The sequence below is a fragment of the Mastigoproctus giganteus genome, chromosome 14 (assembly GCF_048544385.1).
Source record: "Mastigoproctus giganteus isolate SK-2022 chromosome 14, ASM4854438v1, whole genome shotgun sequence".
Taxonomy (NCBI): Eukaryota; Metazoa; Arthropoda; class Arachnida; order Uropygi; family Thelyphonidae; genus Mastigoproctus; species Mastigoproctus giganteus.
The window spans coordinates 119583384-119608887 of NC_143588.1; the positions used below are offsets into that span (position 1 = coordinate 119583384).

The 25504-nt window shown below is 39.4% G+C and overlaps 1 protein-coding gene across 1 annotated transcript in view; it reads left to right on the plus strand.

The window, feature by feature from the left end:
• Positions 1-3314: 3314 nt before the first annotated feature.
• LOC150075682 (intracellular coagulation inhibitor 1-like) overlaps positions 3315-25504 on the plus strand; it is a 30912-nt gene continuing 8722 nt past the window's right edge. The window contains exon 1 of the mRNA XM_090388618.1: positions 3315-3428. Coding sequence (XP_090244744.1) covers positions 3403-3428 — 26 coding nt within the window. The 5' untranslated portion in view covers positions 3315-3402. The remainder of the gene's footprint in view (positions 3429-25504) is intronic.

Sequence of the window (25504 nt, forward strand, 5' to 3'; positions counted from 1 at the left end):
CGTCTTATGTCTGTTAATTGCGTGTGTTCTATGGTCGTTTTTCTGTTTTGCTGGATGAAAAACCCCAGTTTCTGGGGGAAAAACCTTGCTATCTATGCTTGAGACCGACTAAGTCAGCCACGGAGTGAAAATAGTCCATTAAAATTTCTCACGTCATACCAAAAGTCATCATTTATGCAGATCATTAACGTCCAAATCAGCGAAACGATGGAAGGTCGTGTACAAAAAATAGCGCCACTCCAAAATGGCTGTACAGCCGAAAAAACAAATCTACACAGTCCCTCGGGATAAGTCATACGCGGAAGTCCCGGCTGTCAACGCAAGCAAAAACCCGTCAGTCACACCGTAACACGCACTGCTGTTAAATCGCGAGGTTCTCCCTACTTCAACTCCTGATAGTGACCCAAATCTATCGCTGACTTCTCACCACAGTCAGGAAGATATACGGAAACTTCGTCAGATCACATAAACGCCCAAGTGAGTACAATCGACACAGTCCCACCTCAAACAATTTATGAGCACATTCCCAACACTGCCCACTCTGAAGCAACTCTACTAATTGAGCAAGTCTTGCACGAAGAGCTGAATCTACGGCCGACTGTACACAAACTACAAACTAGGAGTTAACTATATGCTGCATTTAAAATCAACTGTACACCACATCAGGTAGACTTGAAAGGAAGCGTTGTCACTTGGCCCGTCGGAACAGGGATCAAGGCGTTTATTCATTGCCAATCAACTCTGACATCTAAAGCGGCTGTTCAGATCCAACAGAGTTCCTACTCCAGTCACAGCTCACTCATTGACCATGCATGTTTTCCAGAAAGGATGCCAGCACTAGAATGAATCCGCACTAACACAGCAGGACAAACTCCGTCCAAGGACGCTTAAACCGGCCGGGAATGCGAGGAAACCAAAGTCACCTTCTTCTTGTCTTGATCTCTGTACGTAGCGAGCCTCAATTCGTGCGCAGCCAGGAAGCAGGGCTTGTTCCCGTGGGAATAAGAATAAGAACTTCTCCCACCATTCGGATAAAGAACTTCTCCCACCATTCGGATTATGGAATATCAGGTCCTTAAGTGACAAACTAGATACACTGGAAAAAACTGCTCCATTCCAGCAGACTTTAATGAACTGGCTGCCTTTCGTAACAACGACAGAAGGGGAAAGTTTTCCATCATACATTCTGTCTCAATCAGCTCTAAACCCGTCGAAGCGTTAATGGTTGCGCTGAAACATCAATGTACCACAATACACGTCGCATTCCTCTACCTACCTCCAACACCATGACTGTCATGGACGAAACCACTCATTAGTCAATTAATAATTTGCACTCAGCGACTACTTACATCACATGTGGAGACTTCAATCTTCAGCCCCCTATCCAACACCTCAAAAGTAGACTCACAGAACCTCTCCAATCACTCCAAATCACCCAAATTAACCACCGGCTGAGGGAACAAAACCATCGTCAATTATTCGGCGAAATGCGAACTCGAATAATTTATACTGATTTTCTCTGAAATCAAATCATGTTCTCACTAAAAGGCAGCCCCCCCCCCCTCCACCGCGCTGGAGCCTGAGCTCAGTGGTTCCTCAGTTCCAAATGTAGGATTAAAACCCGTGCAGTCGATGGGCATCTGCTACCTGCATTGCTCTGAGAACTGGGGGAATGTGGAACTTGGTGTTTGCCCATTTTAACAGCCATAATTTCGCGGAAAATATCATTTTGAGGTTGGATTCTGCAGTCAAGGCCCATATCTCTGAGGCGTATAGGACCTCCAGGTATAGATTGTATACGATGTATTTTTAGCAGGTGTGGATCATTGGTGTAGAGCGGCTGTTGCTTGAAGACACAGCGTGACGAAATTAGCTTCGAATGTATGGCGTGCTTGGTGAATGACAGCTTGGAGGCTAACACTACACCCAGATCTTTGTGCCTTTGCTAGCTAGTTATGGATTGCAACTTCCAAATCAGCACAAATCATCTTATCACTAAACAGCAGCCCCCAAAATGCTGGAGCACTCAGCGAGAGATTCCTGCCTAAGCAAATGCTGATCTCACTCCAAGAAATCAACGGTGACCTCCAAGAAATAGTGGACAACTAGAAATACAGAGAGGAAATCCTTGCTACGCTAAATATTTAGAACGTCTATTCTGTCTGTATTTTTCGTGTAATTTCTACAAGAATATACGTCGTTATTACTCTAAAATGAAAGAATAATTAATTAAAAAGCTCACGAATAAGTTTCGGACATTTTGAAAATACATCACGATCGAAAATACAGTATTTACAGCTTCATAATATCGGTTTTGATTTAAGCAAAATAATTAATCTTAAAATAAAAATAAATCGATTTTATTTTTTTGTATTGAAAATAGCTCACGAACCGTCACGAGTCTATGAGTCATGAGTCACAGGTTTTTAACCAGTTCTTTTATAAAAGAAATTTTAAAAATAATAAATAAATAAATATATATATATTTTTTTTCAAAATGAATTTATAATTTAAATAACAATAAATATAATTATAATTTATTTTTATAAATTATTATCTAGGAACCGGATAATTTTAATTTACTTTAATAATTTCATAAGCAACCTTAATCAGAAAGTGGGGGTTAAACGTGTACTGGATCCCCCTACCGGACCACTGGTTGGTTACCATAAACGATAAGGCTTAATTGTACGGTTAATATTTCGAGCTTTGATGATAAGCAAATATGAAATTGCTGGGGAAAAAAAGAAATCCCAACCTGAGGGAATGTTCACTTGAGTATGTGCGTTCGCATCCCGAGGCAAAAGGAATATTTGGTGGCGCCAAACATCATGTTTCTAACATTCCGCGAAGGTGAATGCACTATGGACATTCGCAGTTATGTAACAGCGATCCGTCACCTTGCCTTCGCTTTCAACTCTTTACCCCACATTCCTTAGTCTGCTTTATATGACAGCGGCTGGATTACCGTGCGGGGAAAACATCTTGGCGCCACACCACAACGACAGATGTTGGGTCAGTTGACACCATTGACCTTGAAAAAATAAAATGTTAGGTGTACCTAATAGGAAATCGTTTGGATTTTACAGTCAACGCGTCTGCTGAACCGCATTTTTCATTTGATCTTCTGGTGGACGAATATCGGTGAGATTTAGTGAGCGAGCAGCTTCAATTGGTAAATTATATTCGGGCAGCGACGGAATTATGCCTAATAATTGGTTGGGAAAACTCCTCTACCCTTCAGGCTATTCAGTTCGAAGCTCGTTAATTAGCAAATCGTGACGACCAAGTTTCTTAGTTGAAGCTGCATTTTTCACCTCTCGAAAGTGGCTATAAGATTCTCGACTTCCAACCGGGGATGCAGTTCGAGTTCAGCTTCCGCATCGTTTTAAAGGCGTGGATATGGACGGCTTCGAGTGTATCAAGAGGTAAATAATGAATTATTGAAGATATTTTTGCTAATCGTAAGGTTCAATGACTACTGGTGAGCAGTTTACCCTCAGTTAACAGCATTCGAAATTTAAAAATTGAATATTTATTTTAAAAAGTAAGTGAGGTACATCCATGTAACTGAAAATTATTTTCCCAATTTTAGAATCAATCCCATCAGGATAGTTATTTCGTGAATGGCGGAGCAGAATCCAGAGACTGTTCATATAACTAGCTTACCAATTTTCAAATAGTTTGAATATCTTTTATGAAACTAAACATAGTGTGCTTTAGGGGAAATGTTTGTAAGAAAGAGGTAATATAATTTGAATTGAAATTTATTCATATATCTATAATTCTTTAGGCATTGAGAACTGGTAGCAGTAAAGTGATATTTCATCTTGTTACTAGAATATACGTTAGGATGTTAGACTTGTTAGTGTTGCATTCGAAGTATTTAAGATCATCCTATTGCTAATTTGTCAAGGGCAATATCTAGAAGATAGTTCTAGTCTATTAGTAATTGGTAGTCTATTAGTAATTTAGTTCATATAAGTCTATTAGTAATTTAGTTCATTTAAGTCTATTAGTAATTTAGTTCATATAAGTCTATTAGTAATTTAGTTCATTTAAGTCTATTAGTAATTTAGTTCATTTAAGTCTATTAGTAATTTAGTTCATTTAAGTCTATTAGTAATTAGCATAAGAAAAGGAAACAGGCCCGACGCAAAAATCTAAGTCATGGTAAAAGATATTAAACATAAAATAGCCCCAATGTTGAACCTCGAGGGACTTCCGTAAGCTAAACTATTCAGTTGCTATTTTATTGGTTGTTATTATTTTTTAAATATTTTATTTAGGGACAGTAATTGTATTTATATATGTTATGCATATTTACATTTACATGTACTATATATATTCATTAACTGCAATAGGGAGGTCCCTATGCACTGGAGATGTGAAAATGTGTCCCAAATTCACAAAAGGGAATCAAAAGGTGACACGAGTAATTACAGACCTGTTAGAACGTCTATTCCAAGAGAAAATAATGGAATCACTGGTTAAAGAAGTAATGCAGGATCATTGAGACAGGAATTTAATTATACTGCAGTCACAACATGGATTTGTTTAGGGTCGGTCTTTGCCTGACCAATCTGAGTGGATACTATGATGCAGTGACCAAGGAACTGGATGCAAAAAATAATTTTGACATCGTATACTTGGATTTCAGGAAGGTTTTTGATACTGTTGCCCATAAATGACTGCTGTACAAACTGGAGCAATGTGGCATTAAGGGCAAGTTGTTGCTATAGATAAAGGGATGTTGAGTGGGAGAAAACAGAGTGTGGTAATCAATGGACACTGCTCTTCGTGGACTAATGTTATTAGTGGATTCCCCCAGCTTTCATTGCCCGGGCGATTGTTATTTTCAATATTTATCAATGATATTGATGAAGGTATATCAGGCTTAATGTGTAAGCTCCGAGATGATACAAAGGTTGGCAGGGTTGTTAATGAGAGTAAATCAAATTTAGATTTAATTCGAAGAATTTTGTTTTAAGATTAATTTTATGTTGTAAATAAGAATAATAACAATCGAGACTATAAAGATAATCTCTTGAACTCTTGTCCACGAAACCACTTGGAAACGAAATTAAGTAAACAACAGCATATATACTTTATGTTTCACCCATAAACAAATCAGCTAGTTCTTGTGACCGAAGTGATCTTTTATGAAGGTGATATTGCAAAGACAGCTGGTAAGTATGAACGTATTATAGTTAGTTACTATAAAAAATTAAACTTGAAACAGAATTGTTGAAATTAGATCTAAGTTTGATTTACTAAAACTTTTAATTCTTAAACAAATTTAAGAATTCCATAATAATAACCTTCAGTCTTTGCAGTCACTGAAGAAGTGATAAGAAAATAGTACCACGAAACGTATGACTTCATTATGTACATATTTCCAATTCGGAAATAAACATAATAATGCTAAAGTAGGTTTTGAGCGCTTTATTATCTTCAAACAACGCATCATGTCCTCAAGGAATACATTAAAAGCAAACTTTGAAGCTACCCTGTACTTAAATTAAACAGAAATCAATTACATACATTTTTCCTAAAAATTATGCAACGCAAATTCTTTTTGTTACAAAATTTGTTATTTATTATCGTATTTTTAAATTATATTCCTGTATAGCAAATTTCAGGAATAACTCACAGTCGGTATCACTAATGAATACAGTTTGAGAAACAGAAACAATTCCTTCTAATTAAAATAACATTTGCATGGGTTCTGCACTACAGTAAGAGGAAATTTTTAAAATGATGCATAATGCAATTGTAGTCACTGTGAAAGTGAATTGCCTAACCTTTCTTGTATAGATTATACGGTGTGTGTGTGTAAGAGTTTCTTAATTATTACTCTTCTCGAGGAAATGGAGAACCAGGAAAAATTAACACGAAATCAGTGGCCTCAATAAAAAAAATAACAATAAAAGAAAAACACTGAAAACGTCATTCGGCGCAAAGTGTGAGGGATGACGTTGGACTTATTCTTACCTCTTTAAAAACTTATAAAATGTAATGCCAAGAATCGAAGCAAGAAAAAAATACATTAAAACAGTATTCCGTGAAAAACAAAACAAGATCAATCATGTACGGGTTGCGTTACATTTCAGGGGACCATGATAATTAATGTAACGCAGAAATAGAGAGGTTGTCTATTATTTTGTTTTGCTGAATTTCAAATACACACTCACAAAATCCCTCTCGTGTCCCTGGACACGAGAGGGATTTTGTGACACGATACTATTTCTGGATTACGTGAATTACGTTCTAGCAACTCTACATCCTACAAATTCGGTGCAGCTAATAAAATGGCCACAGAGTGTATAAATTGCCGAATTTTATTTAATTCGCCTGATATTAATGACATTTTGAATGATTGACAAATATTTTTAAGAAATTAACCACGGCAAACCCCACGAGTAATTAAAAACAACTCACTTCATGCAAATGAACACTTTTGACTTGCCCGGTTTCCTGGAAATGTCGACAAATTATCAAGGATTACCTGTGTTATTCATTTTAGTGAAAGTAATAGTAATAAAGGCATGTGAGCTTATGCAGCATCAGCAAAAAAAAAAAAAAAAAACCCCTCCCATTTCATCCCTCCATTCGTTCCAAATGCCTATCCAGCTCAGCCTTAAATTTATTTACGCTATCACCTTTCACAACAAAAGATGGAAGTCTCTTCAACCATCCGCTGGTTAAAGGCAAATTTCCGCACATCTATTGTACAGCTGTCTTTCCCTAATTTGAATCTATGCCCCCTCAGGTTCTTAATCTATACAAGAGGAAGAATCCCATCAGAATTCAGCTTGATCAACCCATTCAAGGCTTTAATACACCTCAATTAGATCACATCGCAGATGCCTACTCTCCAGGCGCTGCAATTTGAAGAATTAAGTCTTTTTGGTAAGAGCTACCCTTTTCACCCCTCACCAATTTTGTTGCCCTTCTTTGTACTCGTTCTAGCAACTCTACATCCTTCAAAAAATGATGCCTCCAGACCTGTACACAGTACTCAAGCTGTGGCCTGACCACTGTCTTGTACAACGGGATAATCACCTCCTTGTCTCTGCTAGCTGAGAAGGTGCCACTTCTCAGCCCATTTGCCCAAATTATCTAGATCCAGTTGGCGTAGCATACTGTCTTTAGGGTCGGTAACAACCCTGCCAACCTTTGTATCTCTGCAAACTTGGATATTAATCCTGATATACCTACATCAATATCATTGATTAATACGCAAAACAACAATGGGCCCAGCACCGAATTCTGGTGAACCCCAATAAAAACATTAGTCCACGAAGTAGTGTCTATTGATTACCACTCTCTGTCGTCTCACATTGAACCTTTATGCATTGTAGTAACTTACCCTTAATGCATTACCTCTCCAATTTGTACAGCACTTTTTCCATATGCAACAGTATCAAAAGCTTTCCTGAAATCCAAGTATATGATATCAACATTATTTTTTAGACATTCAGTTCCTTTGTGGCCACATTATAGTATCCAATCAAATTGGTCAAACGAGACCTCTCTTTAACAACCCATGCTGTCTTAACTATTGCTGAAATCTTGTGTGGATGATCCTGCAATGCTTCTTTTACTAGTGACTCCATTATTTTCCCTGGAACACAAGTTAAACTAACAGGTCTATAGTTACTTGTGTCATCTTCTGAATTTCCTTAGTGAATTGGTGATACATTTGCACACCTCCAGTCCATGGGAACCTCTTCTGGATCCTAGGAAGCTCTCATAATTATGGTTAAGGGTTCGCTTTCTTCCTTTGCTGCCTCGTTTAAAATAACTGGACAGATCATGTTGACTCCGAGTGCTTTCCTTTTTTTTAAACTTCAACAATTTCTCCTCCAATTTGCTCTCAGTTATTACAAAATCACTTAGCTCCCTGTTAGAGTTTGATAAACATCTGACATTCCCCTCATTGAATAACTCTTCAATGTGTGAATGTAGATGAAAATACTTATTCAGCTTTTTTCAGCTACCTGAGCATGATCATCAATAGTCAACCCATTTAAATTAAGTGGTTCAATCTGATTCATCCCTTGCCTTCTAGAGTTTACATAAGTAAAGAACTCTTTGCTATTTTTCTTTGCATCCTTTGCCAAAGATATCTCATAATCTGCCTTCGCCTTTCCAACCTCCTTTGTGACTTGATTACAGACTAGCTTATATTTGCCATAGGCTTCTGTGTCGCCTGATAATTTATATGCATCCCGTGCATATTTCTTCTCTGCCACGAGCCTCATTAATTCATCTGACATCGATTTAGGCCTGAATCTTGAACAGTAGTTCTTAGTTGGAATGAAAAGCCTAGTAGCCTCCAAGATTAAGTCCGTGAAGGCTTCACATTTAGAATTCCATTGCAAACACGATTAGTTGATCCCACTGTGAATAATTTAAAAATTGTCTGATACCACTGTAGTCACCTTTACGAAAACAAAAACCCCTCCCTTTAGCCTTGATGGTAGTTGTATCTTTAAGTAATTCCCACATCAGTACATTGTGATCACTGTCACCCAGTGGTCCCTTTATCTGCAGATTCTTAATGCATAAATAATCACTGCTGTTAATTAGACCAAGAGTAGTACTCCCTCTGGTCTCCTCTCAAACATGCTGCTGTAGAAAACAGTCATCCAAAAAAGCCTTGATAGTGTGCGAGTGATCAACTACAAGATCCATTCAATATCTGGAAAGTTAAAATCCCCCTTTATAAGGTATTCTGATTTACTAGCCCACTCTGCACAATTGCTCATTATATTCATCAGCGTCATTAGGCCTATAACACTACATCTACTATCATTATTTTTCCTTTCCCAGTTCTTATGTCACACCAAAATAGACTCAACATTGCATTGTCCAACAACATCAATTGGATGCATTTCCTCAGATTTTATGTGTTTCGTAACTAACCTCCTCCCTTATTGTACTGTCTATCCTTCCTTTACACATTGTACTCCACAAATTCCAACTCTGCACTGCCTATATCTCTGTGATCCCACGTCTCTGATTCCCAACAAAACCTGCCTTTGATGTCTTGACTTCAAGCTAATCAAATGTATTAACTATAGCCCTAGCATTGGTATACATGCACCTGTTTCTACTCTTAGATACCCCATGTATTTACTTGTTCCGCTATGACTCCCAACAGTCCTGGAAATATCCATCGCCTTGCTTCCCATGCTGCATGTTTCATTACAATAGAACCAGTGCAAGAATAACTTTTGCCTCTGCTTGTGGCCACTGTTAAAGTTTTAGTCTGTGAACCCCCCCCCCCAAAGCTAGCAGCATTCCGACCCACCTAACACTGTCTCGATAGCATCAGCAAATATTCTTGCACCCTTTTTATTTAAGTGTGCCCCATCCCTGTAGAAGCAGTCTCTTCTGTCAACAAGCACAGACCAGCCTGATTTCCCGACGAGCCTTGCACAATCTCTTTGGGGCCGAATTGATCGAAAAGACTCTCATCATATACTCCCTTCCATCACGTCTCTGCAGAATTGCAGACATTTTCATATTCAACCCTGATTCGCAACTTTTTTTCAACATTGACCTATACTTGTTGAATAAATCTGCAGATCTCTTACTCTTAATGTCATTAGTTCCAACGTGTACAATATCACCTTTTGTGCCCTTAAAAGATGACGTCATCATACTGGTTCTGTTCCACCTATCCTTCTTACATGATATATTCCACGTCTCCCTGACAATGAGTCACCAGCAATAATTAGTTTCTGCGCGACCAGCGCATTCTGCCTTACAGATTGCCTCTGTTGAGGCAATCTGTAAGGCAATGGTCAGGCTACGCCTTGTGTACTGCGTACAGGTCTGGAGGCCTCATTTTAGGAAGGATGTAGATTTACTTGAGCGTGTACAGAGAACGGCAACAAGATTGGTGAGGGGAATGAAGGGATCCTCTTACCAAGAGAGACTTAAGTTCTGCAAATTGCAAAGGCTGGAGACTAGGCATCTGCGTGGTGATCTGATTGAGGTGTATAAGGCCTTGAATGGGTTGAACACGCGAATTCTGATGGGATCCTTCCACTTGTTCAAATTACGAACCTAAGGGGGCATAAATTCAAATTAAGAAAAGACAGATGTAGATTAGATGTGCGGAAATTTGCCTTTAGCCAGCGGGTGGTTAATTGCTGGAACAAACTTCCATCTGTCGTTGTGGAAGTTGATAGGTTAAATAAATTTAAGAAGGAACTGGACAAACATTTTGACGGAATGCTTGTACAAAAAAAAATTCTTTCTTTTTTTTTTTGGCTGATGCTGCATAAGCTCATACGCTGCTTTCTTGCATCACATGCCACTACTACTACTACTAGCGAACACAAAGACATCCTCCTTGGCTGGATCATGTCGTGTTTTAGAAAGTTCAGGAAACATTTCACATTTCGCACATATTTTGAGACTGTGATGCGATGGAGAATCAGCCCCTTCGTTTCTCCCCCGAGTCACAGCACTCTCGCTGATCTGTGATCTTTGCTTCGCAGCTGTAGTCTGGGTCATGATTTCCGTTTAATACAGTTTAATTAACAATGGAATTTAATAAATATTTTTGATTAATTGATAATTAAGCTGTCAGATTCCTAATACACTGATTCGCATTACGTTATACTTTATGCTACCAGTTCGACAATATTGGCGCCAACACCGGGAGTCGTAACTTCCAAAATTCACTAATCAAATTCAAAATAAGAAACTAACGAACGCTACTAAACCTATTTAATATCTTTCTAAAACACAATGTAGTATGCGAATTAACGAAGAATACATCGTTATTCTTCGTTAATTAACGAAAAAATCCACCGACTGTTCTCTTCCGCGACCAGAGCGCCCTCCAAACTTGGTAAGAGGATCCCTTCGTTCTCCTCACCAAACTTGTTGCCCTTCTCTATAGATGCTCATGCAAATCAACGTCCTTCCCAAAATGAGGCCTCCGGACCTGTACGCAGTACTCAAGACGTGGCCTGACCATTGCCTTATACAAGAGGGATAATCACCTCCTTTTCTCTGCTAACAAAAGTTGCTCAATATCATTGACAATACCCCATGACCTGCTCTGGCAGCATGTCTGCATTGCTCAGAAAACTTCATATCTGACTGCACAATTACTCCCAGGTATTTTTCATTTTCTACCACCTTAACTGTAGTACCACACAGTTAGTACGTTTCTCTGGGGTTACTTCTACCCATATGCAGTACTTTGCATTTGTCAATGTTAAACTTCAATGCCCACTTCTCAGCCCACCTACGTAACTTTTCTAAATCCTGTTGCAGCAGCATATTGTCTTTAGCGTCAATAACAACCTTTGTATTATCTGCAAACTTGGATATTAATCCTCATACATCTTGATCGATATTATTGAAAAATGCATAAAACAACAATGGGCCCAACTCCGACCTCTACTGGACTCAACTAATAACATTAGTCCACCAAGAGCAGCGTCCATTGATTACCACTCTCTGTCTTCTCCCACTCAATCACCCTTTTATCCATTGTAGCAACTTACCCTTAATACCATTCTGCTCCAATTTGTAAAGTAGTCTTCTATGCGCAATAGTGTCAAAAGCTTTCCTGAAATCCCAGTATATGATATCAAAATTATTTTTTGCATCAAATTCCTTTGTGACCACATCATAGTATCCAATCAAATTTGCCTAACAAGCCGTCCCTTTAACAAACCCATGCTGTGTCTTAACTATTACTGCAATCTTGTCTAGATGATCCTGGAGTGATTCTTTAACCAGTGACTCCATTATTTTCCCCAGAACACAAGTTAAACTAACAGGTCTAAAGTTACTTTTGTCACATTTTGAACCTTCTTTGTGAATTGGTGATACATTTGCACACCTCCAGTCCATGAGGACATCCCCAAGTCCAAGGAAGTTATCATAATTATGGATAAGGATTTGCTTAGTTGCTTTGCCGCCTCCTTTAATATAACTGGATAGATCCCGTCCATCCCAGGTGCCTTTCTTATGTTTAACTTCCGCAATTTCTCCTTCACTTTGATCTCAATTATTACGAAATCTTTAGGCACCCTGCTGCAATTTGATAACCTTCTGCCATTTTCAAACCTTAATAACTCCTCATGTGTGAATGTAGATGCAAAATACTCATTCAGTTTGTTTGCTATCTGAGCAGGATCATCAACAGTCGAACCATCGATATTAAGTGAATCAATCTAATTCATCCCCTTCCTTTTAGCGTTTACATAAGTAAAGAAGTCCTTGCTGTTTTTGTTAGCATCCTTTGCCAATAATTTCTCGTAATATGCCTTCGCTTGCCTAATCTCCTTTGTGATTTGATTACAGACAAGCTTATATCTACCATAGGCTTCTATATCGCCTGATAATTTATATGCATCCCATGCATTTTTGCACAATTGTAGTCATCCTCCTTTGATCTCTCTCGTCAACAAGCGATTTTCTTCCACAGTAGTGCCGTTGAGGATGTTTTCTGTTCGTTGCACCATTCTCGATACACCCTTGAAACTGTGGTGCGTGAAGAGTTCAGGAGAACTGCCGTTTCGGAGATGTTTTGTCCAGCACGTCTTGCTCCTACTACCATGCCACGTTCGAAGTCCGTTAGATCACTCCTTTTCCCCTTTCTTGATACGGTTTATATCCACAACTGTAGTCATGTGAATTGCAACGTGGTGGCACAAACCATTTGTGTGTACAGCAGGGGTGTACCTAATAAAGTGGCAGCACAGTGTATGTCAGCTGGATGCACTTCCTCAGATTTTTTTAAAAATTAATTAATATTATCACCTCTCCTGGTAAACATAACTATAACAGATTAACAATATATACATTAATTACAGATCAAATAAATTACAGCAGCTAAGAAAATATTCGAGATAAATGTTCTAAATAAATTTAGCATCCCTCGAAGCACTGTGAAGGATACCCGGAAAGTTGTACAGAAATGGAGGGGGGGAGTGCAGTTTGTCCTCACAGAAGCCTACAGAGAGTGAAGGAGACTTGAAACATCTAAACTTCCGACATTGCATTGGTGTCCGCAAGGACCTTGGATCTATAGATCTGGCCCACGCAAATCGCCTCGGTTGTTAATATGTAGGTCGGGAGAGTAAAGGAAGAGGAAGAGTCGGGAGAGGCCATTGTGCTCTACAAGAAGCCATCTTTCCTGCAAAATTTTATTGAGTACGGTGAGGAGGTTATCTGAGGTCCTGAAGTAGTTCTTCAGGATGTTAAGTAAGGATACGATGGAAATCATGTCATATGCAGATTTGACGTCCAGAAAAATTATGTCGAGCTGAGTTCGAGAATTCAAAGCTTCCTGTATGTGAAAGAGAGTTTGAAGGAGATTGGTGGTAGTAGATCTTCCAGGGACCACAGTGTGAGGGTGGCGAAGTCTGTGATGGAAACAGTGCTCCATAAGTTGAGTAAAGATTGTCTTTTCAAAAACTTTAAGGAGTGAAGAGTCCACAATGAAAACAGGATATTTTAATGATAAACAAGGGAAATCCATCAGGTCCGACATTAGCTTTGTTCGGTAACTCATTTATTACTTTCATCAGATTCTCCTTCGTGATGTTGAGTGTAGACAGGGGAGTCAAATCACGTAATGGGATTGAGATGGGAGGAATCGGTTCTTTCTTTACATGACTCTCACCAAACGTATTATCAGCCCAGTCAACGAAAAGGCTTTCAACCATTTTAATATCTTTGCAATGCTTTGCAAATGGCCGCTTTGAGCATACTAACCTATTAGCTATGTATTTATTGTTGGCGTGTCGCTTTTGCTTTATGAAAAATGCTCGTTTCTTTTTAAGGCTAATGAAAGCACTTGTGGATCCAATACTCTTCCAAGGCACATTATAGCCATAGTAGCTTATGCGCCATTAAACTCCCATAACAACAAGTATTCATCCATTTCCTAATGGCACGTTGCTTATCCAGAAAAGCGGGCTTCACATCTCTTGAGAACCATGGTTTTGTCCATTTAGAGATTCTGATGGTTTTTGAAGCTCCTCAAATTACCATTGCCTTTAGGAGGGAAGCCAGACCATTAGTGGCTTCATCGATCGATAGGGTGAAAAGTACTGCCCAGTTGGTTGAGGTAAGAAAACTCATTATGACGTCTTGCCTGATGAAATTAACTGAGATAATGGTTTTGGTTAGGACTTCATCATCCCTAGGATGCATCGACGAGAACGTAAAAGCAAACGTGAATGGTTTGTGGTCTGAATCAAAAGTGAAGGTCGATATTGAGGCCTAAAATCTGCAGTACGATGAAATACTAGTTCTAACGCTTGGTCTTCCTTTGTAGGCTGTGACTCAAGGAAACCCAACCCCAAATTTTCAATGAAGGTAATGAAGTCTCGCCTAGTTTCCGAGTGTCTTGGCATGGGCATATTGAAGTTCCCTGTAAGAAAGGTAGGTTTAACAGAAGCAAGGTAGCTCGCAAGCCATGACTGCAGTTTATCCCTGGAGTCTTGTGTATGATCAGGTGGGAGGTAAATTAGACAAATTTGGATCAGGTGATTTTTGCGTGTTACATTGGCACACAAAGCGATCAGAACTGCTGGATCTCAGGCAGGAGAGTGAAAAATTACGATGGTAAATAATCATAACGCCTCCCCCTCTTCTTCCCATACGACCATTAGTAGCTGCACGATAAGATGAGTTTCTAAACAACGTGTCGAGCTGTTTATTTGATGACATCCAAGTCTCTGTAAGGCAAATAATCCCAAATTCCTCAAGGAACAAGAGTGATTGTAGGGAGTGGAGCTTATTGCAGATGCTCCTGACCAGCAGATGTTTTTGGTAAAAATTGAGCACAGCCTGTTCCAATGTCCTCTGTTCCCTTTAGTTGCTAGCGACGATTTCTGGGGACACAGATTCGAGAATTTTCCCGAAATTTACTGACCCTTGAGCTGAGCGGCCATAAGTGAGGGCTAAGAATAGCATCTAAATCCGAAGGTGAACAAGCCACATCGAAAGATGCATAAGGGTGTTTTGTATGCATTTTACGAACGTTGGTGTGCGCTCCAGTCTTGATTAAAATCAAATTCCAAACGTCTTGTGAGGTTGTATCAGGGTCATGCCTAGTTACAAAAACATGCCCTAAACCAGGGGCCGATTTGAGTTCCGAAGAGCCGCTACTCCCATTGTGTGCGGTTATAGCCACTGCTCTGTTATCAGTGCTGGAAGTGGACATGACTTCGACGTTGGGCATCAAGGTGAGTGTGGCATCGGAAGGAGCCGCTTCATGCGGTGGTAATGGGCGAGACTGAATGCTTCCGCTCATTGGAGGGAGGCTCACCTCCACACACACAATTTTGGGCTATTTGTAGTAGATCCTGCTGATTGGTGAGCAGGTGTGGCGGATTTGCTGTAGATTGAAGAGCAGCTGGCCTGGAGGACTTAGGATGAGGAGGAAGTGCTGCCATTTGAGCCCAGGTGCCAGCGAGGGGCTCCTTCAGACGCATAAGGCAAGGTAGCGCTTCAGTAGGGCGAGGCTGGCTGGATGGAACAGCGCTCCCATCGATTCTTCTGGTCTGGGAAGAATCGATAGTAGAAGGTCGTCGTATCGAAAGAGCATCCAGATGTTTGGCTGTAGCAGAAGGCTGCCTAGTACGAGAAACAGGAGAAGCCCTGGCAGGGATAGCCATTGTTGACTGCATGTTGAGTGCACTGACTCGATCGGGTTTCCTATTATGAGGAGGCCGATCAGATTCCCTTTGAACATGAGTTTTTACTTACTCTCTGCAGTTGTGAAGAATTATGATTTTTATCCACAGAATAGACATAATCTAATGCTTCACGCAACTGAGTGTCAGGGAGATCCACCACCGCTTTATCAATTTGGCGTCTTTTCTCCAAGGACTTCAAGAATTTACAGTATTCTGTTTCATTAAGGAGTGATTCTAGGGCGCTTTCATTTACACAGGAAGCCCTGTTGGGATTAGCGGAGATCTCCAAGACAGAAGTGCCAGGTACTCGTCCCGACCTGGTGGATTCTGTCTGAGTGGCTACATTTAATTTTTTCTTGGCTGGATTGACGTTATGACAGCTGGTAGGTTGCCTTCTAAGAGTTTCCTTTAGAGTGCTTTCAATTCTACAGAGGACTTCATAGTTTGCCTGTAGCTTGCTCAGGTGAAGCCATGTGTTTTCTCCTAACATCCTCCTGAACTGTCTGAATCAGTTGCGTAAATTCCTTTTCCTTTTTAAGTACATGTTTTTTCATCAAGGCGAGAGCTCTTTGCGCATCGCCGCCAGGTCCGTTAGGTGGGATGCGCGCAGTTTTGATGGCAATCCGATCGGATCAGTATGGCTGATAGTAGGAAGTTTATTATCATTTGGGAGCGGGGAGGGAAGAATCTTACTTTTCACTGTCGCCCTGCCGCAGGCATTTTTAGGCTTATGCGTTTTACTCTTTCGTTTAGTACAATTTGCTGTCCGTTGAGTGGCGGGACGATTCCGCGATGTCCTTGCATTTGGATGACAGGAAATAATTTTCTTCACTTCGTCAGAATTACACATGTCCCCCCCCCCCAAGTGGATCAGCAGATCTGTGCTTGGGCGCGTTTAGAGTGGAATTGACCACCGAGCTTTTCGCTGAATTCCTCATAGTGAGTATGCAAATTTGTGGTTGAACTAAGAATTAGTCACGGCTGAACAGTAACCTTGGCGGGCGAGATGGCCCAAGCTCTTGTGACTTTCGAGACTTTCGTTAAACAGCTCGCACACGACCCTGAGTAGGGATTAAGCAGGAGGGTAAACAATTCCTCACAGGACTGGATAGTTTATGGAAAGATTAACACAAAATTCAAAAATTTCTATTTACCTCCAACTTCCACAACTGATTCGGAGAGAGAACCACACAGGTAACTTGATTCTGAGTGGATTGGTATGAAACTTACTGCATTATTTAACCTTATGCATTATTTGGTATCCCCTGATATTATAGCACTGTATAATATCACATTAAATGAGGAACAAAGTAAGACACGTTCTTTCACAAGTTACAAAAAAATAATAATAATAATCATAAGATCAATAAATTTATTAATTAAATATCAATATTACACTATCTAATAGAATCCTAAATGCAGTAGTAGTAGTAGTAGTAGTAGTAGTAGTAGTAGTAGTAGTGGCATGTGATGCAAAAAAGCAAGTGTATCAGCTTATGCAGCATTAGCCAAAAAAAAAAATAAAAAAAATCACACCATTCCCTCCGAATGCCTGTTCAGTTCCTCCTTAAATTTATTCACCCTATCAACTTCCACAACGACAGATGGAACTTTGTTCCAGCAATTAACCACACGCTGGTTAAAGGCAAATTTTCGCACAGCTATTCTACATTGTCTTTTCTTAATTTGAATTTATGCCCCCTTAGGTTCGTAATCTGAACAAGTGGAAGGATCCCATCAGAATTCAGCGTGCTGAACCCATTCAAGGCCTTATACACCTCAATCAGATCACCGCGCAGGTGCCTAGTCTCCAGCCACTGCAATTTGCAGAACTTAAACCTCTCTTCATAAGAGAATCCCTTCATTCCCCTCACCAATCTTGTTGCCCTTCTCTGTACATGCTCAAGCAAATCTACATACTTCCTAAAATGAGGCCTCCAGACCTGTATGCAGTACTCAAGGCATGGCGTGACCATTGCCTTATACAAAGGGATAATCACCTCCTTTTCCCTGCTAGCAAAATTCCTATATATCATTGACAAAACCCCATGACCTGCCCTGGCAGCCTGTCTGCATTGCTCAGAAAACTTCATATCTGCCTGCACAATTACTCCCAGGTCTTTTTCATTTTCTACCACCTTACGTGTAGTATCACACAGTTGGTACGTTTCTCTGGGGTTACTTCTACCCATATGCAGTACTTTGCATTTGTCAAGGTTAAACTTCAGTTGCCACTTTTTAGCCCATCTGCCCAAATTATCTAGATCCTGTTGCAGTAGCACACTGCCATTACTGTCATTAACAACCCTGCCAACCTTTGTATCATCTCCAAACTTCGACATTAAGCCTGATATACCTTCTTCAATATCATTGATAAATATACAAAACAACAGTGGACCTAACACCGAACCCTGTGGGACTCCACTAATAACATTAGTCCACAAAGAGCAGCACTCACTGATTACCACCCTCTGTCTTCTCCCACTTAACCATCCTTTTATCCATTGTAGCAACTTACCCTTAATACCATTCTGCTCCAATTTGTACAATAGTCTTCCATGCGCAACAGTTTCAAAAGATTTCCTGAAATCCAAATATATGATATCAAAATTATTTTTTGCATCCAGTTCCTTTGTAACCACATCATAATATCCTATCAAATTTGTCAGACAAGACTTTCCCTTAACAAATCCATGCTGTGTCTGAATTATTGCTGCAGTCTTGTCTAGATGATCCTGCAATGCATCTTTAACCAGTGACTCCATTATTTTACCCGGAACAGAAGTTAAACTAAATGGTCTGTAATTACTCGTGTCACCCTTCGATCCCCCTTTGTGATTTGGGGATACATTTGCACATCTCCAGTCTGTGGGAACCTCCCCTGAGTCCAAGGATGCTCTCATAATTATGGCTAAGGGTTTACTTAGTTGCTTTGCCGCCTCCTTTAATATAACTGGATAGATCCCATCCACCCCAGGTGCTTTTCTTATATTTAACTTCAACAATTTCTCCTCCATTTTGCTTTCAGTTATTGCAAAATCATTATGTATCCTGTTACAATTTGATAACCTTCTGCCATTTTTAAACCTTAATAATTCCTCATGTGTGAATGTAGATGCAAAATACTCATTCAGTTTGTTTGCTATCTGAGCAGGATCATCAACAGTCGAACCATCGATGTCAAGTGGACCAATCAGATTCATTCCCTTCCTTTTAGAGTTTATATAAGTAAAGAAATCCTTGCTGTTTTTCTTAGCATCTTTTGCCAAGGATTTCTCGTAATCTGCCTAACCTCCTTTGTGACCTGATTACTGACTAGCTTATATCTGCCATAGGCTTCTGAGTCGCTTGATAATTTATATGCATCCCATGCATTTTTCTTCTCTGTTACGAGTCTCATTAGTTCATTAGATAACCATTTAGGCCTAAACCTTGAACAATATTTCTTAATAGGTATGAAACTTTTAGTAGCATCCACGATTAATTCCTTGAATGCTTCCCACTTAGAATTTACTGTTGGTAACATCATCAGTTGATTCCACTGTACAGAATTTAAAAACATTCTGAGACCACTGTACTCACCTTTACGGAAGCAAAAACCCTTTCCTTTACCCCTGATGGTAATTAAATCCCACATCAGTACACTGTGATCACTGCCACCTAGTGGTTCCTTTATCTGCAAATTCTTAATACAGGAATGATCACTGCTGATAACCAGATCAAGAGTATTACTTTACTTTCTCTGGTTGCCTCTCGAACATGCTGCTGCAGAAAACAATCATCCAATAAATCCACAAAAGTCTGACTAGTGTGCGAGTGACCAACCCACAAGTTCCAGTCAATATCTGGGAAGTTAAAATCCCCCATTATAAGACATTCTGATTTACTGGCCCACTCTGTTTCTCTGTACAATTGTTCATTGTACTCATTCAAGTCATTAGGCCTATAACACACTCCTACTCTTATTTTTGCTTTCGCAGTGCTTATGTCAAACCAAACTGACTCAACATTGCACTGTTCATCTATATCAACTGGACGCACTTCTTTTGATTTTATGTTTTTCTTAATTAACAGCATAACACATCCTCCCTTTCTATCCTGTCTATCCTTTCTGTACACATTGTACTCCCCAAATTCCAGTTCAGTATTCCTTATATCTGTGTGACACCACCTCTCTGCTATCCCAACAATATCCGCCTTTGATGTCTTGACCAACACTTCAAATTCATCAAATTTATTTACTATACTTCTACCATTGGTATACATGCAAGCATACATACTCCTACTCCTACTCCTATTCCTAGTTACCCAAACACATCCCATATACCCACCTATTTCAGGATGACTGCCATCCGTCCATGAAACCCCCAATACCTCACGCTCCAGGTCGCTACTTATTATAATAGAAGTCGTGCAAGAATCACCTTCACCTCTGCCTACGTCTACTGTTAAACTATTAGTCCTTGTATCCACCCAAAAGCTATCACTTTTCCGACCCACCTAACACTGCCTCGATAGCATCAGCAAATATTTTTGCACCCTTTCTATTTAAGTGTATCCCATCCCTGTAGAACCAGTCTCTCCTGTTAACAAGTATAAACCAGGCTGAAAAAAATTCTACCCCTTGAGCCTTGCACAATCTTTCCAGGGCCGAATTGATCGACAAGGCTCTCATCATATACTCCCTCCTATCATGTCTGGGCAGAATTGCAGACACTTTCAAATTCAACCCTAATTCCCGGCTTTTGTTCAACAGTGACCTGTACTTGTTAAGTAATTCTGCCGGTCTCCTATTCCTAATATCATTAGTGCCAACGTGTACAACTATATCACCTTTTGTGCTCTTAAAAGATGATATCCACTCTAGAACTTCATCAACCTTTGCCCCTGGCAGACATACCCTGGTCCTGTTCTACGTATCCTTTTTACAAAGCATGTTTCCTGACAATAGAGTCACCAACAACTACTAGTTCCTGTGGGACCAGCGCATTCTGCTTTGGGGGTTGCCGCTGTGTTGCGCGATGACCAAGAGCAAGCTCTGGCGTTGATGTGGGCAGCTGAGAGCTTGATGGGCCCCTCAATTTAGATATTTCGAGGGCATCCACCCTTTCCTTCAAACTCTCATATAGGCCCATAACAACGCTGAGTTGTTGCCTGATTTCCTTACACTCCTTACCTCGCGCACACACAAAGACATCCCCCATGGCAATATCATGTTCCATTTCAGAGAGTCGGCAAACATTTCACAAGTCGCACATTTTTTTAAGCTGTGATGCTTTGGAGAATGGCCCCCTTCAGTTCTCCCCCGAGTCATAGCACTCCTGCCACTTTGTGCCCGTTGCTTTGCTGCTTTAGTTTGGGGCATGATAAATTAAATTAATAAAATAAATAAATTAAATTAATAAAATGTCAATACTACGCTATCTAATAGAAACAGTGAAGCGTAGTACTCTATAAATTTTACGTTAGAGCTACCTAACTACCTCAATTAAAAATTTGAATTCCCTACCACTGTATACGAAAACAATGGCTGCAAGTTTCGAACGTGTACAACGGTTTTGCGTATATTAAGTAGTACTCTACAAAAGCTCTCATCTAAATTAAAAATAAAAATAACCAGCATAACTAGAACTAGAAGACTGCGTATAAAGTACAATATAAAATAACAATTAGGTAAATAAAATGTAAAACACTTATCGCTTTTTTTTGGAGCCTGTAAATTCACAGCCATAATTTTTAAAGAGAGTCAGCGCCCTCTGTCTTTGTAGGATTTTGTACGATTTTAGCGGTAATAATTGTACAAGTAGATGTTGGGGACTTCATTAGCGCAATTTCATTAATCTCGCGTCTTTATTTCTCCTAATTATGTTTTTCTTTTAAATTTATTCTAATAAAAAATCTCCAATTCTTAAATGAGTTAAGATTTGGGATTGCGGTTATAAGGTATTGGAATCAGAAGTTTTATTTTTATAACATTTCAGAAAACACACTTTTCAGCCCAATAAAAGAAACTGGTGTTCCTTATCGGAATATTGGGCGCTTTGTTTTGTTTACTGTGAAATACGAATTTAACCAAAAAAAAGTAATCATCCTATGGAAACAAATAAATATCGAACGAACTCATTCTAAGCACCCAATCAAAAACGCCCACTAATAAAATATCATTAATAATAAAATTCTTTTATAAACAGCTGAACATGGCAATTACATTTCGAAATTTCAAGAGGAGGATTATTTTCCTCTCCCGACCCTGCTTATGCCGCTGGGGGAAGGGGGATTAGGAGGACAAACCCTTTCCACTATACTCAACAGCTGATATTTCTGTATCGCAACCATCTTATTTACCAAGGTTCTTTGTGTTCAGGGTATTATTATTGCGCACTAATATTTAGGAAGACCGACTTTTTCCCTTTTTCTGTTCTTAAGAACTTCTTCCTGCATTCTTAAGTTGGAGGAAGGATAAGCCGGGTAGAGGAAAACGAAATTTACTTGCACTTTCGAGGAAAGTAGGGGATAAGATTGTAAAATAACAGATATTTCAGAGATGGAAATCAAATATAAGTTGTGACACAAGTATAGTTTTCTGTCAAGAAAAACCTTTATTGTCTTGATCACGATATAATGTATTTACGGGACTAAGTAATGTTTACTAAAATGTGGAAGTCTTCCTGTTTCCCTCCTTTCACTACAAAAACTTAGAACTCTTTCGTCATTGACACCAAAAACAATATAATTTTCTTTGAAAAAGCAGTTGTGTCTTATTTCCTTTCTTTCTTTCATTTGAGAAAATAATATATATTATTTTTAGCCTTGAGGTGCTGGCTCTGAGCCTGTCAGGTTCTTCCTGAAAATAATGAGCTTGCGTTAACTGTTGTTCGAAGATAAAAATGTGGAATTTTCTTTAACTTCCCAAATATAGTTCAACTAAATCCGCACAGCTACTTTAATATCAAAATAACGTCAAACCTATCTTAATATCCAAATCATTAAAGATTAATGATTTTTACTTTAAGAAAGCTTTCAAAATTACTCTCGACATTTTAGAATTACAAAACAAGAAACGCGTAGTAACCATTTTATGCTACAGCCAAGTCACGAATACGCCTCTAATAGATTACTTATTGACATGTTTTTCCTCTATTTTTATAAAAGTAGAATTTCAAGGTATTCACACCAGGAAATCAGAACAATATTGAAGTTTTTTAAGTAATTAATTTTATGACGTACATGGGCATATCAGAGAAAAAATCCAGGGCCATCCGCTCAAAATAAAGACAGAGAGAAAGAGGAGTGGAAAATCACCATAGAATCAAATGAGGAAACTACAGAATAATGAAAGTAGTATGGGAGGAAAAAAGGCTACTGAGAGACTGTAAACGCGGTTTGTATGAGCTTATATATAAAAATGGAGACAGAAAAAGGTGTGCGAATTATACAAAACAGTAGCAATAGTAAAAGTATTCGCCATATAGTGCAAGAAAGCGGCAGGCTTTTGCTCAACTGGCAAAAAAAAAGGAAATAGATAAGAAAGTACAAATTATATTTATTCAAACTGTCAGCCTCAACTACCTGCGAGGGCAACTTGTTCCAGCTATCAAAGACTCGCTGGCTAAATGAAGTCTTTCTGCAATCTAGTCTAAACCTCTTCCCCAGTAATTTGAATTTATCCACCTGAGTTCTGGAATTCTCTATAATAGTGAAAATTCCGCCTCATTCATATTACTAACCCTCTCAGAGCTTTATAAACCTCAATAAGATCACCTATGAGGTGCCTGGTTGCCAAGCTCTATAGCCCACATAATCGCAGTCTTTCCTTGTTGGTCGCCCTTTTGCTGATCTCTTACCATTCGAGTTCTTCGTCTTTAGACCCTTTCAAGAAGTTCGGTTTGTTTTTGTTTTTTTTTTAGACGAGATTTCCATACTTGAACACAGTATTTCAAATATGGTCTTACAATTGTCTTATAGAGTGGAATTATGATCTCCCTATCTCTACAGGACAGCGTTCGATAAATCATCAATATTTATTTATTTATTTATTTTATTATTTTATTTTTTTTTTTTGGTAGTTGTTGGCGTATCGGCTTCTGTGGCCATAATGCACCTCCAAAGGTTTCTGCAGTACTTTGATCCAAGCCCGAGGCGTAATTCGAACCCGCGACCTTTGGGTTGCCAGGCAGGCTAGCCCGACTAGCCCGGTCGGCCAATCATCAATAGGCCACCATTAGCTTCCCTGTATGTCAAAATTGTTCCCTAAATCCAAGTAACTGTGTCAAAATAGCCTACTAAGTTAGTTAAACATGATTTTCCTTTAACGAAACTATGTGTGTGCTTCAGAATACCATGTTTATCTAAATGTCCCTGGATTGCACTCTTAATCATTGCCTCTAAGATTTTTCTTACCACTGAAGTCAGGTTAAGGGTGAAGTTACAAACTTCACTCTTAGAACTGGCTTTATGTGTTGGCGATACATTGGCACCTTTCCAATCCAAAAGACTCTCCCCTGAGTCCAGACATGCTCTCCTAATTAGGCGCCTCTGTAGCTAGGTGGGAAGGAGCAACAGTGCGTAACACACGCTTCTTGATTAGACCGGGGTTCGAGTCCATCACCACCAAATACGGAGGATGTGGAAAGGTCAGGGAATGACCACCGCATATTCCCGAAGCAACCATATTGCTTCGGGAATATGTGAAGTTGCTAATACTTCTACAAACAGCAAACCTCTACAAACTTCTACAAACCTTAGTTGCTAATACTTCTACAAACAGCAAAACAACAGCCCTCCTAATTAACCTCAATGGTTCAATACGCTCCCTGACCGTCTCCCTCAAAATTATCGGTTATATGCCATCAAATCCAGGAGCCTTACTTGTCTTTGTGTTCCAATTCTTTTCTTTTTTTCTAATAAACAGTCATCTCTATGTACAGAATCACATATGTTATATGTCTCAGAATCTCATGTCTCAGCCTCACTTGCACAGTCTCTTCTCTTCATGAAGGGTCTTTCTTCAGTAAAGACAGATACAAAGTACATGTTCAATTCATGTGCAACGTACATGTGCAACGTCAGCTGGTTCATCTACGACTTTCCCACACCCAGTGCACAAGGGTTAGATCTGATTAGCTTTTTTCTTCGTTGTATTCACATACGTAAAAAATTCCTTGTCCTCAAGCTTTCCCATACTCAGCGTTGGCCTCCCTGACTTTATTTATGGTACTGTTAGATATCAATTTGTACCTGCTGTAGGCATCATTACTTTTCGTTGCTCTGTAACTACGCTATCTTTTTCTTCTCCATTTCACCGCCCCAACTTCGCAGTAATCCATTTTGGCATTCTCCTCCTGCAATATTTATGTGTTTATGACTTCTGTGATTTTTGCTTTAAAAGTGTTCCATAATTCAAATGTATTCTCACTACCTCGGCAATCCCACCAATTAATAGATGCCATATAGCGCCTTAAACTGCCAAAGCCACTGTTCTGAAGTTAAAACTCCTGCCTTTACCTTTAACTACTGCAACATCTTTCTTCATCTTCCAACTAACGATTGCATGATCACTTCCTGAGAGTGGTTCCTATACTTTAAGCTCTGTTATGTCATCTGATTCGTTAGTAATATGATGAGATCAAGAATTTCCTAGTACTTTCTCTGACATGCTGGAACAAATAATAATCTAGTTCACTGAAAAAAGTTGTTCTCCCGTCATCAGTTTCCCTTCCACTTCTTCTAGTCAATCTGGGGCAGTTAAAGTCACCCATAATAAGTCATCTATAACAGTCATGCTTGCTTGAACATTTCATCTGCGTGTAAAGACT